The sequence below is a fragment of the Vigna unguiculata genome, chromosome 2 (genome assembly GCF_037176805.1).
Source record: "Vigna unguiculata cultivar grain cowpea cultivar isolate G323 ecotype 2 chromosome 2, ASM3717680v1, whole genome shotgun sequence".
NCBI lineage: Eukaryota > Viridiplantae > Streptophyta > Magnoliopsida > Fabales > Fabaceae > Vigna > Vigna unguiculata.
The window spans coordinates 37178741-37194227 of NC_140793.1; the positions used below are offsets into that span (position 1 = coordinate 37178741).

General features: G+C 32.8%; 4 protein-coding genes across 4 annotated transcripts; 2 read left to right on the plus strand and 2 right to left on the minus strand.

Annotated features, from left to right (window-relative positions):
• Positions 1–1810: 1810 nt before the first annotated feature.
• LOC114173642 (vacuolar-sorting receptor 1) lies at positions 1811–6010 on the plus strand. The gene is made up of 12 exons (XM_028058144.2): positions 1811–2373; positions 2665–3357; positions 3440–3528; positions 3614–3683; positions 3752–3835; positions 3935–4011; positions 4101–4182; positions 4374–4456; positions 4599–4665; positions 5234–5362; positions 5456–5565; positions 5672–6010. The coding sequence occupies exons 1-12, from the start codon at positions 2076–2078 to the stop codon at positions 5768–5770; spliced, it is 1881 nt and encodes a 626-aa protein (XP_027913945.2). The 5' UTR covers positions 1811–2075; the 3' UTR covers positions 5771–6010.
• Positions 6011–7777: 1767 nt separating this feature from the next.
• On the minus strand, positions 7778–10850 carry LOC114173645 (uncharacterized). Its single transcript, XM_085669063.1, has 4 exons — positions 8816–10850; positions 8485–8700; positions 8272–8403; positions 7778–8178 (listed from the first exon to the last, which is right to left on the minus strand). The coding sequence occupies exons 1-4, from the start codon at positions 9170–9172 to the stop codon at positions 8065–8067; spliced, it is 819 nt and encodes a 272-aa protein (XP_085525189.1). The 5' UTR covers positions 9173–10850; the 3' UTR covers positions 7778–8064.
• A 176-nt stretch (positions 10851–11026) lies between these two features.
• Positions 11027–12552, minus strand: LOC114173646 (small ribosomal subunit protein uS14z/uS14y/uS14x). Its single transcript, XM_028058147.2, has 3 exons — positions 12347–12552; positions 11311–11410; positions 11027–11216 (listed from the first exon to the last, which is right to left on the minus strand). Exons 1-3 carry the CDS (start codon positions 12406–12408, stop codon positions 11208–11210), a joined length of 171 nt encoding a protein of 56 aa, XP_027913948.1. The 5' UTR covers positions 12409–12552; the 3' UTR covers positions 11027–11207.
• Positions 12553–14203: 1651 nt separating this feature from the next.
• Positions 14204–15143, plus strand: LOC114174051 (histone deacetylase-like protein). The gene is made up of 3 exons (XM_028058793.2): positions 14204–14347; positions 14429–14724; positions 14801–15143. The coding sequence occupies exons 1-3, from the start codon at positions 14324–14326 to the stop codon at positions 14955–14957; spliced, it is 477 nt and encodes a 158-aa protein (XP_027914594.1). The 5' UTR covers positions 14204–14323; the 3' UTR covers positions 14958–15143.
• Positions 15144–15487: the final 344 nt, after the last annotated feature.

Here is a 15487-nt window from a genome sequence, read left to right on the forward strand (position 1 = left end):
ATACAAATATTAGTTAGTTACATTATATTCTAGAAAATGACAAAAGATAATGTAGTTGCAATCCACGAGTTATTTAAGGAAATTGTGGTACCTCCATTTATAGTTTCAATAAGCTTCAATTTAAGTAGTTCTATATTAAATCAATTTGATCAGCATTAAAAGAAAATAAGAAGGTAAACTTTTAATTTAAATATAAATTAAATATTTTATCCATTAATTGTTTCACCCCATCAATTACATGTTTGTTTGTTTGTTTTCTCCTATGCCTATAAAAATATTTGTTAATAAATATGAAGAGACCCAATTCATTTGGGACCACAGGGACACTCCATAGATTTTTAGTTAGAAGCACGTGATTAATGCCTATATATACAGAACGACCGACGAAAACTTGTGTCCGGTTACTATTGGTGGGAGTGAGTCATTAAGTGCACTTGTCAAATTCCTATTGGTTACTACTTGTCACTCCAATGACCTTATTTTTTTCCCTTACTCTTTTTTTTTTTCTTTATTTCCAATACTGTCAAATTATATTTTTAATAATGATTAGTTGAGATTTCAAAGAAATGTTAAATAGTTTTAATTCTTTAAGAATATAAAATATATTCTCATTTTTACGTTAAAAAAAATACTTTCAAAGCTTTTATAAAAACATTTTAACATCATTTAGATATGTAGAGTACGAATAGTTTGACATTAATTGAATCAAATGGAATGTAAAACACTAAATATTAATTATAATACATAAATAGAGTAGAAATTGACTCTTTCTCCTTTAATTGTAAATCAGTATATGTAGTTAATTTGTTAAGTTTTAGGGTTTAGGATATCTTAAGAAATATATTTAAAGTAACTTCTAAGTAATTGAAAAATATAAACACTTTTATATTAAGAGTACATAAAATTAAACCATTGCATATATTTAATTTTTGTGATATTACATTTTTAGTTTGCTGGAATATGACTGAGCAAACCAAATATATATTTTCTGCAGAAAAAGTTCTAATATTATATAATCCAAAACCACCCATTTAATCAATTTAATTACATTATTAACTTTAAAAAGTAGATTAATTAAAATATACATTTCTGTGGTAGTATTCTTCTCTTCTTTTTATTATTTATTTTTTTCCCTCTTTTTGTCACTATCATATACACACTCCATAAGAGTGATTAAAAATTTACTATTTTTCAAATTAATAACCAACGTGTCTTAATATAAATATTTTAGAAGAGACAAAATCTTCAATCCTAGTTGAAGATTTGTTATCACCATGTGCAAGCGCTAGAGTGGGAGTGGGTACTAAACTTTTGGACATTAGTGATGCAGCTACTAATTAAAAAAAAATGATTTAATGATAAATAGTTTAAGAAATATACTATAAGATTTAAATAAATAAACATTTAATGTTATTTTGAATAAATAAGCATTTAATGTATTTGTTGAAGAATATGGTTGTGATGGTATAAATAGTTTATCCAATAAAAATATATATGTTTATCCAATAAAAGTACATATGCAATTACTTTTCTTTCGGAACATATTTTTATGCTTGGGTATTACTTTAGGAATCTCTTGTTTCAAATAAAAAGAAATATACCTTTATTAATATTATTAATTTTCAAATAATCACTTGTTTTTTTTTTTTATGGATCATATATTCTGGTGTCAAGTGTGAACAGGAGAGAATTATATTCTTTCTTGTGGTGGTAAAATTTTATAAATCAATGAATATTTATATTAATTTTTGCAGAACACGGGAAAAACATGGGTAAAATTTTATAAATTAATGATGAGTATTTGCAGGATTGATAATAACAGTGAAGTAGAGAGGAGAGAGAGATATGGATAATCTGTTGAGCAAGAATTGAGATGAAGAGTGGAATAGGCTGCTGTCGGAGCTGAGCAGTGAGAAAATAAAAAATAAAAAATTAAGGAACACAAAATCACATCACAGTTGATGATAGAGATGATCAAGAGCACAAGAGTAGTTGCAAGAAAAAGTTGAGCAGAAAGAGTGTGTGATTGTGCGAGAGAGTAGTTGGTCTTGAAAAGAGAAAAAGAAAAAGGAAAAATGAAGGTTTGTAGATGGTTGCTGAGTTTGTTTGTGGGGTTATTGTTGCCTGTGTCGATAATGGGTCGATTCGTGGTGGAGAAGAACAGCCTGAGAGTGGCGTCGCCGGACAAAATAAGAGGTACTCACGACAGTGCCATTGGGAACTTCGGCATCCCTCAATACGGTGGTAGCATGGCGGGGAACGTCGTTTACCCAAAGGATAACAAGAAAGGTTGTAAAGAGTTTGATGAGTCTGGGATTTCCTTCAAATCAAGCCCCGGTGCTCTTCCCACCATTGTTCTGCTCGATCGCGGAAGTGAGTTTCTTTTTCTTTTGCTTCCTTGCTTAATTCACCGTCTTCTTCACAATCAATTTCTAATTGTACTTTGATGAAGCTCTATCTTAAGGGGAAAAGAGGGCTCCTGTTGCCCCAATTTGTTTACTTGAAAGTTGGATAATGATATTTATGTCTCTTGCTTTTTATATTATAGCCGAAAAAGGTTAGAAATTTGCATGCTTGGTTTGGCTTTTGTGCCCTTATATGTATGACCTAGCACTAAAAGCTTAGTTATCTCATGGGTTGGAGTACTATTTGTGTCCTTTTCAGGTTGTTTCTTTGCATTGAAGGTCTGGAATGCTCAGAAGGCTGGAGCTTCTGCGGTTCTTGTTGCAGATGATGTTGAGGAGCCCTTAATAACTATGGACACCCCTGAAGAGGATGGGTCATCTGCCAAATATGTGGAGAACATAACTATACCATCTGCTCTTGTTGGAAAAAGTTTTGGTGAAAAGTTAAAGGATGCCATAAGTGGCGGGGACATGGTCAACGTAAATCTTGATTGGAGAGAGTCTGTCCCTCACCCAGATGATCGTGTGGAGTATGAGTTGTGGAGCAACAGCAATGATGAGTGTGGAGTTAAGTGTGACATGTTGATGGAATTTGTGAAGGATTTCAAGGGTGCAGCGCAGATACTAGAGAAAGGCGGTTACACTCAGTTTACACCCCATTATATAACTTGGTACTGTCCTCATGCTTTCACATTGAGCAAACAGTGCAAGTCTCAATGCATAAATCATGGAAGATATTGTGCTCCAGACCCTGAGCAGGACTTCAGCACTGGTTATGACGGGAAAGATGTGGTTGTTGAAAATTTGAGGCAGCTATGTGTTTTCAAGGTGGCAAATGAAACTGGAAAGCCTTGGGTCTGGTGGGACTATGTCACTGATTTTCAAATTAGATGCCCCATGAAGGAGAAAAAGTACAATAAGGAATGTGCAGATGCTGTTATTAAATCACTGGGTAAATAAAGCATCATGGCATGTTATTTTTTCTTACGTTTGTCGATCGTGACTTTACAATAATATTTATTCAATATATGCAGGTCTTAATATTGAAAAGATTGGAAAATGCATGGGCGACCCAGATGCTGATGCTGATAATCCTGTCTTGAAAGAAGAGCAAGATGCCCAAGTATTTTCTTTTGTAATTGCTATTAGTTCATTATATCTGTGCAGTAATATATTGATATCTTACAGAACTGGTGTGTTTTTTTTAGATTGGAAAGGGATCACGAGGTGATGTTACCATCTTGCCTACTCTTGTGGTCAATAATCGACAATATCGAGGTTTGTACTGTATGCTACTGTAATGGTTAGTGATTTGAATTTCCAAATGCTAAACGGAATCTTTCCAGGAAAATTGGAGAAAGGAGCTGTTCTAAAGGCTATATGTTCTGGGTTTGAGGAGACTACCGAACCAGCTGTTTGCCTGAGCACTGGTAAATTTTTACCTTTTTTTTGGCTTCACAGAAAATGTACAGTGGACTTGTTTTGGTGCAGACCTGATTCTTTCCAACTGGTATACCTTTTTGGGACAGATGTGGAGACAAATGAGTGCTTGTCAAACAATGGTGGTTGTTGGCAGGATACAGCAGCTAACATCACTGCGTGCAAGGTAATTTATCTATGAAAATTACTAACTAAAGAAAGAGCAATGTGGGGTTATAGTTTTTTATTTTCTTACATATGTGTGTATCTGGTCAGGATACATTCCGTGGGAGAGTATGTGAATGCCCCCTGGTTGACGGTGTTCAATTCAAGGGAGATGGTTACACATCTTGTGAAGGTTAAAAGGCTTTAAACTTCAGATTTCTGTCAATATAATTTACTTCAAGGGTGCTCTGTTAGCGTTCCATGTTTATTCCTTCAGTTCTATGCTATGTGGAGCAGGATGCGCTGATTCTTTTGTTGTGAATCTGCTATTCTTTTATTCCTGTCGAGCATTTTAATTATAACTATGGTCTTCCGCATTTGCAGCAAGAGGACTTGGACGTTGCAAGATAAACAATGGAGGATGTTGGCATGATGCCCGAAATGGACATGCATTTTCTGCCTGTTCGGTTAGTAAATATTAAGTTTTTGGACCCAACTCCACTGAACTTATTTAATCTCCATTAAATTCTGTTGTAATGCTTGAAGTTCTACTGGATTTAATACCTCGTGTTGGAAACTGAATTATTTCATGAATTGTTGTTGGAGCAGGATAACGGAGGGGTCAAATGCCAGTGTCCCACAGGATTTAAAGGTGATGGTGTCAAAAATTGTGAAGGTGAGGGCTGCTTGTATTATTTTTTCTATTAACATTTTTCCCAAAACCTTTTTGAGTCATATGGATCAGCATGTAAATACTATATATATAACACATCGAAAACAGATTCCTGAGTTCGGTTGTTAGGGCCTGTTTGCAGACGTCTCTCCATAAGCTCATTTTAAGAGAGAAAAATAAATGAGAAATTAAAATTATCTTCTCTATTAGCTAATATTAACCTATGCACAAGTATAAATAAAAATTTAGGAAAAAGTTATACGGGAGAACATCTACATATTAGCTAATTTCAATTTTTCTTATTTTTATTTCTTAGAAGGAGCTTATGGAGAAGCTCATCCAAACATGTCTCTAATACTCTTATGTTTTTCTATAAATACGTGGAGAAATGTTATGTGCATTCAATGGTTTACCACCTTGGTCAAAATTATCTTCCTCCATCTTTTCTTGATGAGATGTACTGTCCTCCGAGTTTGTTTAATACGGGACACTGCGTACACCTAGTGAATGTTTTCCAGATAACTGGAGAAAAATGAATACCTGAAATTGAATATATGTTTCATCTTTACAGATATTGACGAATGCAGAGAGAAGAAGGCTTGTCAGTGCCCTGAATGTAGCTGCAAGAATACTTGGGGCAGCTATGAGTGCAGTTGTAGTGGAGATCTTTTATATATGAGGGACCACGATACCTGCATAAGTGAGTAAAATACACAAGACATTTTACTCGATCCTTCATTTTCATGAGCTTGTTATAAGTCATGTTTCATGTCCTCTACTGGATTACCTACAGGTAAAATTGGAAGTCAGGGAAGATCTACTTGGGCTGCTTTCTGGCTGATTATACTTGGCGTAGTTATGATTTCTGGTGGGGCATTCCTAGTGTACAAGTATAGAATAAGGGTGAGCTCTGCTGCTTTATTTCATTTTGGTGTTTGCATAATGGTGGAACTCAGTTTTATAGGATACACATTTAATGGTGTTTTTTTTTTCTTTGGTGGTTTTGCAGCAATACATGGATTCTGAAATCAGAGCAATCATGGCACAATATATGCCCCTGGACAGCCAAGGAGAAGTTCCAAATCATGTGAATGATGAAAGAGCATGAATGAAAGGAAAATGTAGCATGGGTGTGGGTTTTTCCTGTACCATGTTTGAGCCATTTTGAATTTTCACATTGAATTTAGCAGACTGTATGTATGATATGGAAATGTAGCATTCTGTATACTTAGAGGGTGAGTGAGGTGCTATTTCTCTGGATTCTAGGATTTCTGCTTTACCAGACACGTTCTTCCACGCACAAGGTTGTAACTTATCGTGCTGTAATACATGCAAGTTAACTTGGTTATCTTGTTCCTTTGTTCCGTAGTGTGTAGGATGATCTATCTTGAATCCTGTCACTCACCAAATGTCGTTGAGTTACGACTAATGATGTTCTTTTTTAGTTTTATCACCCTTGCGGAGACTGCCTCAAAATTGCCTTCAACACGTGAGTTTCTATGAATTAATGATTTCAATACTATTACCAGTTTCTGAATACCGACAGTTCATTGATGATTTCTTCACTAATCAAACTACTGTTTATGGATAAAAGAAAAATTAATATATTTGGTTTCTAGAGAATCTATATAAATGTTTCTAACAGTATTTTTTACCAACTAAATGAAACGTAATCATTTCTAATATACGAATCATAATTTACTAGATTTACCATTTTCGGATATGAAAAATGTATCTGATGCCAAAAGTTATAAAAGGAGAAAGTGAATATTTGTGACACAATAAAATGTCATTGATGTATAATTATAAGTTACTTGTAGTTAATGGAAATGCATGAATTCTTTTAAAATTAGTTACAGTGCCCGCTGTTAAAATTAGGTCCGCCTGCCTAGGACTCGATCGTGGTACTAGTCTATAACGATCAAAATCGAATCGTGATCCTGTTAATGAAGCAAATTCAATAAAACAACAACTGGTACCATAAAGAAGCGGCCATAAACTGGATAATCTTGACCAATTTAAAAAATCATTTAATGTCGTTGAAATAACTGAATTTTGGGTTGTTTGATCAAGTAAGGAAAACTCAATGGAATTCATAATTGTCTCAATATTTTTTTTTCTAATTGTCTAAATACCTTTTTGGTCTTCATTTTCGTAGTGGTTGTTGCGAATGGTCCTCATTTTCACAGAATGTTTAAAATGGTCCTCATTTTTACCGAATGTTTAGAATGGTTCTCATTTTCGCAATTCGTGTTTTATTTGGTCCTTTTCTGTAACGCCGGTTAAATCATTAACGGAGCATTGTATATATGGCACGATTTGTATTATGGTGTATTACGTGTACTGTACAGGTGACTTAATTAGATATTCGAGAGGATAAATAAGTGAGGTAGGGTTTTGGTAGGGAATGTTTGGACAGTTGGTGAGTTTTGACAATCTTGTTCCTCCATTCCAATTGGAGCACACACCCAGTTTGGAAAAGAGTGATGTTAACAATTAAAGAGTTAAATATTGATGCTTACAGATACCTTATTGTTATACCTCAAAAGTATCTGTACAAATACCTAATTTATGTACACGTAATACACCCTAATACAAATCGTGTCACATGTACAATGCTCCGTTAATGATTTAAACGGCATTATAGAAAAGGACCAAATAAAACGAATTGCGAAAATGAGGATCATTCTAAACATTTGGTAAAAATGAGGACCATTTAAAATATTCTGTGAAGATGAAGATCATTCGCAACAAACACTACGAAAATGAGAACCAAAAAAGTATTTAAGCCATTCTTTTATTAGTAAATTAACAAAATAGGTTAATTAAATTTTAAATCCTTGATAAAATTACAATTTTCAATAATTTTTGTCACTTAATTTTTTTCGTTAACTCATGATATTATATTGTGTCGCGCCCTGATTAATTTAAATTTTAGAAAAACATTTCTGAAGAAAAAAAAAAGGCTTTAGCAATGAGATTTCAGTTATAAACTGTTTCAAATACAAAATAAATTAATCTCAGCACGCATTTAATAAACGGTTGGTAAAATTCAGAAAACAGATAAAGTTACATATGATATATTCTGGTAACAAGCTTTAAAAACATCACGTAATTGTTAAAGATATGATTGTTTATATTTTATTTTTCCAGTACAATTATTGCATGAAATGCTAACGACCCAAAGTGAAGCAAAATTATCCATTGAAGAATGTTCGCAAATGCTCAATCAAAGAATAAAAAATGAACCGAAGTTTATGTATCGTTGTTCAGAAAGACACATGGTTGAGTAATTTTGAGTAATTTCATGCGTCTCCATTGTCGTTGATATACACTAGTTGTGAACAGAGCTTATATAAACATCACAGAATGATTCTGCCTGCTCTCAATATTCTTTCACTTCTATGATATGCATTTTTTTTGTTGTTTTGTGATGTTGATGTTAAGTTCGAGGCCAATGTTCATTCCATTGAAAGCAATGGGAGCGTACATCCACAGATCATCAGAACTCAGAAGCTGTTCAAATTCAAATGTGGGAAATAGTATCAGTTGTTGTTTCTTTTCAAATTTTAGATGCAGCTAAAGTAAGAAGGATAACCAAGTTGTTACCTTAATTTGAAGCTGTAAAAACTTCACATATTGCACAGCTTCATCAAGCATTGTGCTGATATCCACCTTAGTTCCATTCGGGACCAGACTCTGTAGAATTCTCAGTCTTTCATTTATTCTTTCTCTTCTCTTCTGCACAAATGCAAAATATAAGACCCAATTCCTCGAATTAAACAGTATCATGAAGTGTCAGCAATCAGAAAAATGACTTACTCTTGCATACGCGCTCTGTGTATCAGTTGCAGGGTCTCTATTAGATATTGATTTTCCACTTAACTTTGGCGCTCTAGAATCTTTGGAGTCATCATCTGAACAGCAACTGTTTAAGGTCTGATTCTGAGGGTCAGGACTTGCTTCCTCTTCAGTGTTCCTTAAAGAAGCTGGTTTTGGATTCTTCTTAGATTTCACATTCCTCTTGTTCTCTGGGCCCTATATGAAAATCACGGTTCATGAAGACAAACACGTATCATAAATTCTGCATGAGAAGGAAATGCGAGAAAAGAGAGTAATATAACTAGTAGAATTAAACTTGGTGGTATTCTACCTCAAATGAGCTCCTAAACCTTTTTTCTGATTTCTCCATGCTTCTGCTATTATCCTTTTCTGGTTCAGAAACTAGTATTTGGCGTACATTGTGATCCTGCAAATCCATGTCAGCAAGATTCTCTCTCCCTGACTCAAGACCCAACTCTTGTAAGGAAAAACCAATGGTACTATGAGCACTGTTCTGGGATTGTGAATCTGCATTTGGAGCTTTTGTTTCCATGTTCAAACTTTCATAAAACTGTTCTGGGATTGAGCAGTTACCAAGCAGCTGGTTCATGAAGTCAGCTTCCTCCTCTGTGTACACTTCACTGAGACAACTCATCCATTCTTGAGACATCTCCTCAATATGCTCCATTTGCTTTTTCTTTGGATGCCAGTAACTATAAAGAGAGAGAGAGTGTGTGTATGTGTAATGCAGAATAAGAAGCTCCACTATTTGTTTAAATGCTTGAACGGAAAAGTTGGAGAAACACTCTATTTATAGTAATGCTAATAGAGGGAATGGCTGTATCACTATCCATAAGAAAACATCTGAACTGAATCATCACATATAATTGGCAATAATTATATAGCATAGCATCTGACTAAGTCTCAAAGTACGTCTTTTGAGACATGGGTATGAAAATATTCCACTCTATCTTATATTAAATTAAAGATTGGGAGATTGAAGGAGATAAAGAAAGAGAATTACACCTGTAATTGGGAGACGTGGGTTATGTATGCGTTGAAAAGGAACATAAAACGGCTGGCAGTTTGAGATCGTGGTGATGAGTCTGAGTTCTAAACTGTTATTTAACCAGACAGCATTATCTGTAACTGGATTTTTGTCCCCTCCACAGTTGTTAAAAACCCATCACATTTTCCACGGACTTCAACTCAAGTTTCCAGAGTAGATTTGAGTTGACACTATATCACATTACGTGGAAAGATGAAATACCAGACTCTTCCTTCTGTCCAGAAGGAAATGTATTATTCCTACAACAAATTTTTGTACGCATTTCTCTTCATTACATAGTTCATTTTTATCCCTTAATAAAGAAATAAAAACTGAACAAAGTTAGTGTTATATTTTCTACAAAGTATATGAGGGGGTCTGAATCACATATGGTTGCTGATAACAGTTTACATGCATGTATAGTATTTGCTCTGGTGGTACATTCATCTCAGGAGATCAGTCTGTGAATGAGTGCAGTTCATGTAAGATTTTTTGGCTAATTATTTTTGTAAGCTGTGACCTAAGGAGAGTGTGAATGCTATGCTGTGCATGTTAAGTTGTCAAAAGACAGTTCCTCCCAAGCATGTTTCCTCTTAACAGTCATGAGAAAATAAGCTTTCAACAGATATATAGTGTAAAACTATCCATGTAAGGATTGTATGGTAAAAATGGACTTAAAAGTTCTATTCAAAATGTTAGGAACAGTTCTGTGTAATTTAACATATGGAATCAATAATCTCAAAGTACATCAAAGAATAGTATAAATTAGTTTGAATTTGGGTTTTTTCACTCCACTTTTATTTGGGGTAAGGCAAGCCAGGCAAGTCCTGCAAAATAATGCTAATAGCTTTAGAGTGAGAAGAATTCAAGTTAGAATCCAGGCTGTTTGCAGTTACGATGACTGCCGTGTGAAAACTGCAATATTTGTGTTGTTTTTAAACCTGAAATAATCGTTATGCATTGAACTCGTGGCCACAAGAATTGTTATTTACACTATACTATACAAAACACTGATAGAAAAGCATCGGCAAATAAAAATACTATCTGAATACAGATTCAGGGCGTAACACACACAGGTCCAGATACATCTTTTATCACTGGCCCTTGAGTTCTTTGAGGAGGCACTCTCTATCAAGTCAATCCATGCCACTAAAATACTGACCACGAATTTTAATATTAATCATGAAACAATTTTCTACATTATAAATTTTAAATTTCAATTATTTTCTAGAATTTAAGAATTCTTTTTCAATGAAAACGTTATAACAAATTACAATTATGCGAAAATATTCTTAAAAATAATTTCAACAGCTGTAGAACTTTTCCGCTTTTTCCAAACGGGGTTAGGATAAGACCCAATATAAAAGTACAAGTATTGGCGTTGGAAGGGTGATGACATTTGTACCATCCTGGTCAATATAAAACCAAACACATGGAACTACTAAAGAAGTAGGTATAGAAAATTGCATAATGATAAATGGCCACAAAAACATATAGCTCAAAACAATTATATAAAACAAAAAGATTCTCAGTTCAACAACTTGAGCGTGATAAATAACTTGAATAAATGCCATAGAAATTCTTAAATTCTTCAAACAATGAAATCATCCCCACCACATCATCACTAATGCCAGAATCCAAAAACGGTAGGGGAAGATGGACACTGATCACTCATTCAGCGATACTGCAACGCAAACAAAAAAAAAGTGGTTATGAAAACCTGTGCAGGAATAATATGGAAAATTTGAAATCCATGCAGATAAATAAAAAATGTTTACCTTAATGAAGCCAATTTCCTTGGCATTACTACGGAAACACTGCCTGCAACACATAAGCCCATACTTCCTAATCAATCCATGAGGGTTCCCACACACGCGGCTGCAGAACAGAAGAACGCATCCCAATCAATCAACAAATCTCATCAGAATAAAGAGAAACCACATTAAGCACCACCAATTCACAAACAGTATAATAATCTGAACTTGGACAGACAAAAAACTAGACAAACAAGAAGACCCCTAAAGTTCTAAAATCCAAAATTAAAAACAGAGGAAAACAATGAAACATAGTGAAACTAGAGGCAGCATATGTATGCCCAACAAAGTTTTAAAGTAAGACATACATTTTTACAAGGCAAGAAATAACCTATTTCACAAGCAATTATACAAAATCACTATGATGATCTCCAATCATATGGTCAGGATCAACACTCGAGACAGCTTACAAATGTATTGGTCCATCGACAACTAAATACCAAAATACCAATTTGCAAATGTCTGGCATTATAGTGCAGTATCTTCACACAATCGTTAAATATCCAAAAAGGATGCTCAATCACTAATCTAAGGACATCCTCAAAGAATATACATCCAATCACAAAACCCGATCTACACACTGATGCACAATATAAGTTCAGATAAACAATCATATGTAAAATTGGTAACTTTTAACGTTAACAGAGTTTTCCTGCTAAGCGTTTTTAAATAAATATTTTCAAAATTCATTTTTAAAGAAAATCAATTCATCCAAATTAATTATATTTAAAATCAATATTACAGACACGCCAAAACTTCAACAAAATAAAATAGAAATGGTACTAAAAACTCAATTCAAACCCAAACGATGTGGAAAACATTGGTTATCACAAAAACGGTGATACGACTCACTCACGGCTTTCAAATGGGGATCAAAATAAATCCTTCAAACTAAGAGAAAATTCATAATATTAATAGTAATCAAATGGACTAAGAACACGCAGGGAAAAGTATCAACTTTGCCATCCAAGACCACCACTAAGGGAAGATGAATTAGTACCAGGTGCGAGAGCCAGGCCCATAGTTTTTTGGATGGGAGTTCCACACGTTGGAGTGCCCCATGTTGCTGATTTGCAAAGACGAAAACGCAAGAATCCCAAAACCCTAGCCTCCAAGTCGCACAGAAATATGAAAATCAAGAGCGAAATTCTGAAATATATAGTAGAGTGAAAACCCTAGGACGTGTTTGGTCACTCTCTTAATCAATTACTGTTTGCTTTATTTTAATTTTTAAGAAATGTTATTAAATAATAGTTTAAAAAGGAAAGCCAAAAATGAAAAATAAATCAAAATCGCTTTAAAATATATCAAATGAATTAATATGATTTAGTAATTGATTTAATTGAAAAGCTGTTTATTTTTCATTTTTATAAATATTTCCTTGTAAGCGCTAAATTGAATATTTTGTATTAAAATTCTGGGAGTGATTTGGTTAAAATTGGATTGTCTTAATATCTTCCAAATACCCAAAACTGTCAAAATAATCCTGTATAAATTTTTAAAACATATATAATTAAAAAAAAAAAAACACTCTTTCTTCTTTATTCTCAAATGAAACTTGTACATATTTCCAATATATTATAAAATATTTTCAAACTATTTACGGTTAATATCTCACAATATAATAACATATAATAATATTTATATTCTTAATATATTAAAAAATATTTTAAAAATATTTACAATTAATATTTTATGATATTATAATTTATTATCATGTTTTATTATATTTTAATATGATTTATTATACAACATTCTCAAAGTATTTTGATTATCATGAGTATAATTTATTTAATACATATGTTTACTATAACTTCAAAAACTTATGCATAAATATCATCAGAAAAATTTATATATATATATATATATATATATATATATATATATATATATATATATCCCATTTGTGAGTCTTTGTGTTTTGTGAAAAATAAAAAAAAAAATTATGAAATTAACAAATAATAATTAAGAAGATAAAATTATAAAAATAAAGAAAAACACAAATGATGTATATCTATTTATATTTATATATGTAATTGTTGTATTATTATTATTATTTTATTAAATATTATTATTATTATTATAATAGTCAGACATTTCTTAATTTTATTTATTATAAAATCATATTTTAATTATTTGTCCTTTTAATTTGTTTTGTTGTTGATAATTATAGATTATTATGATTAACATTAGCTTTAATATTAATATTTTTGTCATAAATATTATTATTATCATTAGTGTGTTATTATTGGTATTATAAATTTATTAATATTATTAAGATTCATAGTGTATTATTATTATAAGTTTTACGTTATTATATTAAATACTTTTTGCTAAAAAGATTTTTGATGTTTTAAAATTTTTTAATTCATATTAATATTATTATTAGTATTTTTAAAGATTAAATTAATATAATAAAAATTATATTATTATTCTAAAAATTTTGAAAAAAAGAATTGTGCATACATTCTCATATTAAAAACTATTATTATTATTTCGTAAAATTAATTAATTGTATGATATTATAATATCAATTTTATTTATTATATTTAAAACTAAAACTATTATTATATCATTTAGATTTTCTACTTAATTACTTTAATAATAACATTTACAATAATATAATATAATTTTCATAATATTTTATTATATAATATTTTCACCTTTATTATTTTAATATACAAAATAAACAAAATATAATCCGAACTAGTTACATATAAAAATAAAATTTAAAATACATAAATACATAAATACATCTCATTAGCTTCTAAATACACTTAAAATTTTGATCGTCATTTTTAAAAATCGTAATTACTATGAGATATGAAAATATTTAACCTCCACCCGGAAAGGAAGAAGACTCTGCCTACTGGGCCAGATTGGGCTGGGCTGGGATATATAAACACCTAATTTTGGAAACTCTCCCTGTGTGAAGTAAGTAGCAGAAGCAGAGAGAAAGGTTCAAATTTGAGGGATCATGGCTTCCTCTTCTTCTGCGCCGGTAATTTCCTAGAACTTCGGAATTTCATAGACTCTTTGTATTTATTCATTCATCTGAATTCAGTTTGATGATTGCGATCAGGAAGGTGAAGGTGAAGGTAGAGGTAGAGGTTTAGGGTTATCGGAAGAAGAATACGACCTTATCTATGGCTCTGAATCCGGATGGGTGGAGGCTCGATCTTCTTGCGATCATCTCTCCTCCTTATCCGCCGATCTCAGCCACATTCCGCCTCCGGACACACCCTGCCACACCTGTCAACACCCCTCCGAAAACTGGCTCTGCCTCTCCTGCAAGGAAGTCCTCTGTGGCCGTTTCGTGAACAAGCACATGCTCCACCACTTCCACCACACCAATCACTCTCTCGCCCTCAGTTTCAGGTAACTATTATTATGCTATTCCTCTTTTTCCTTCATGCATTCATTCCCTCATCCATTCCTCCCCTTTCTCGATCAGTGATCTCTCCTTCTGGTGTTTCTCCTGCGACGCTTACTTGGATGCCCAACTCATCCCCCAACTGCGCCCTATTCATCAACTAGCTTATGTAATGAAATTCGGTGAGTCTCCACCACTCCCACTTATTCAACAACATCAACCTTCCTCTGCCCGTTAACTTATATCACTGCTGTTGCTGTTGGATAGTATGTATATTTTCTTTGCCCTCAATTTTCATCTGCACTCTCTATCTAGTTTCGTTTTGCCAATACAGTATGTGGTAATTAAGGGATTTGAAATTCCGGCTAAACAATTGTAAGATTTTACTTCATCAATCCCATGCTTCCTCTTGAGTTTTACTTCACATCTTCTACTCGATTTAGCCTCATAGTTAATTCAGTTCTGCATCCTTTGTGTCAAGCCAGGGTAAAATTTTCGTATTGGTATACATGTGATGGAATGTTTTCCCTTCTTTCCCCTCTAAATTGAATTTACCTAACTCTAGTGAAGTAAGTATGTTGTTCTTAATTTTTGCTTTCCCCGAACGAAACACATACAGAGGTATCGCTGTTTGTAATTACAGGGCTATGCATTTCATTGTGTGAAATGCAAAAGATAAATTTGTTTTACCTGCATGACACTATTTATCATATGATTGGAAAGGAGTAAGCAAGTAACTAATAATAAGTTGAGGTACATCATCTGATT

Excerpts from the sequence above, each read along its gene's own strand:
- LOC114173642 (XM_028058144.2), top strand. The coding sequence starts at position 2,076 with ATGAAGGTTTGTAGATGGTTGCTGAGTTTGTTTGTGGGGTTATTGTTG. Across the intron at positions 4,183-4,373 it reads TGGTTACACATCTTGTGAAG|CAAGAGGACTTGGACGTTGC; the intron begins GTTAAAAGGCTT and ends CCGCATTTGCAG. Across the intron at positions 4,457-4,598 it reads ATGCATTTTCTGCCTGTTCG|GATAACGGAGGGGTCAAATG; the intron begins GTTAGTAAATAT and ends TTGTTGGAGCAG.
- LOC114173645 (XM_085669063.1), bottom strand. The coding sequence starts at position 9,172 with ATGGAGCATATTGAGGAGATGTCTCAAGAATGGATGAGTTGTCTCAGT. Across the intron at positions 8,404-8,484 it reads CACAGAGCGCGTATGCAAGA|AAGAGAAGAGAAAGAATAAA; the intron begins GTAAGTCATTTT and ends GCATTTGTGCAG. Across the intron at positions 8,179-8,271 it reads TTTTACAGCTTCAAATTAAG|CTTCTGAGTTCTGATGATCT; the intron begins GTAACAACTTGG and ends GAATTTGAACAG.
- LOC114173646 (XM_028058147.2), bottom strand. The coding sequence starts at position 12,408 with ATGGGGCACTCCAACGTGTGGAACTCCCATCCAAAAAACTATGGGCCT. Across the intron at positions 11,411-12,346 it reads GGGCCTGGCTCTCGCACCTG|CCGCGTGTGTGGGAACCCTC; the intron begins GTACTAATTCAT and ends TCTGTTCTGCAG.
- LOC114174051 (XM_028058793.2), top strand. The coding sequence starts at position 14,324 with ATGGCTTCCTCTTCTTCTGCGCCG. Across the intron at positions 14,348-14,428 it reads CTTCCTCTTCTTCTGCGCCG|GAAGGTGAAGGTGAAGGTAG; the intron begins GTAATTTCCTAG and ends GATTGCGATCAG. Across the intron at positions 14,725-14,800 it reads TCTCTCGCCCTCAGTTTCAG|TGATCTCTCCTTCTGGTGTT; the intron begins GTAACTATTATT and ends TTTCTCGATCAG.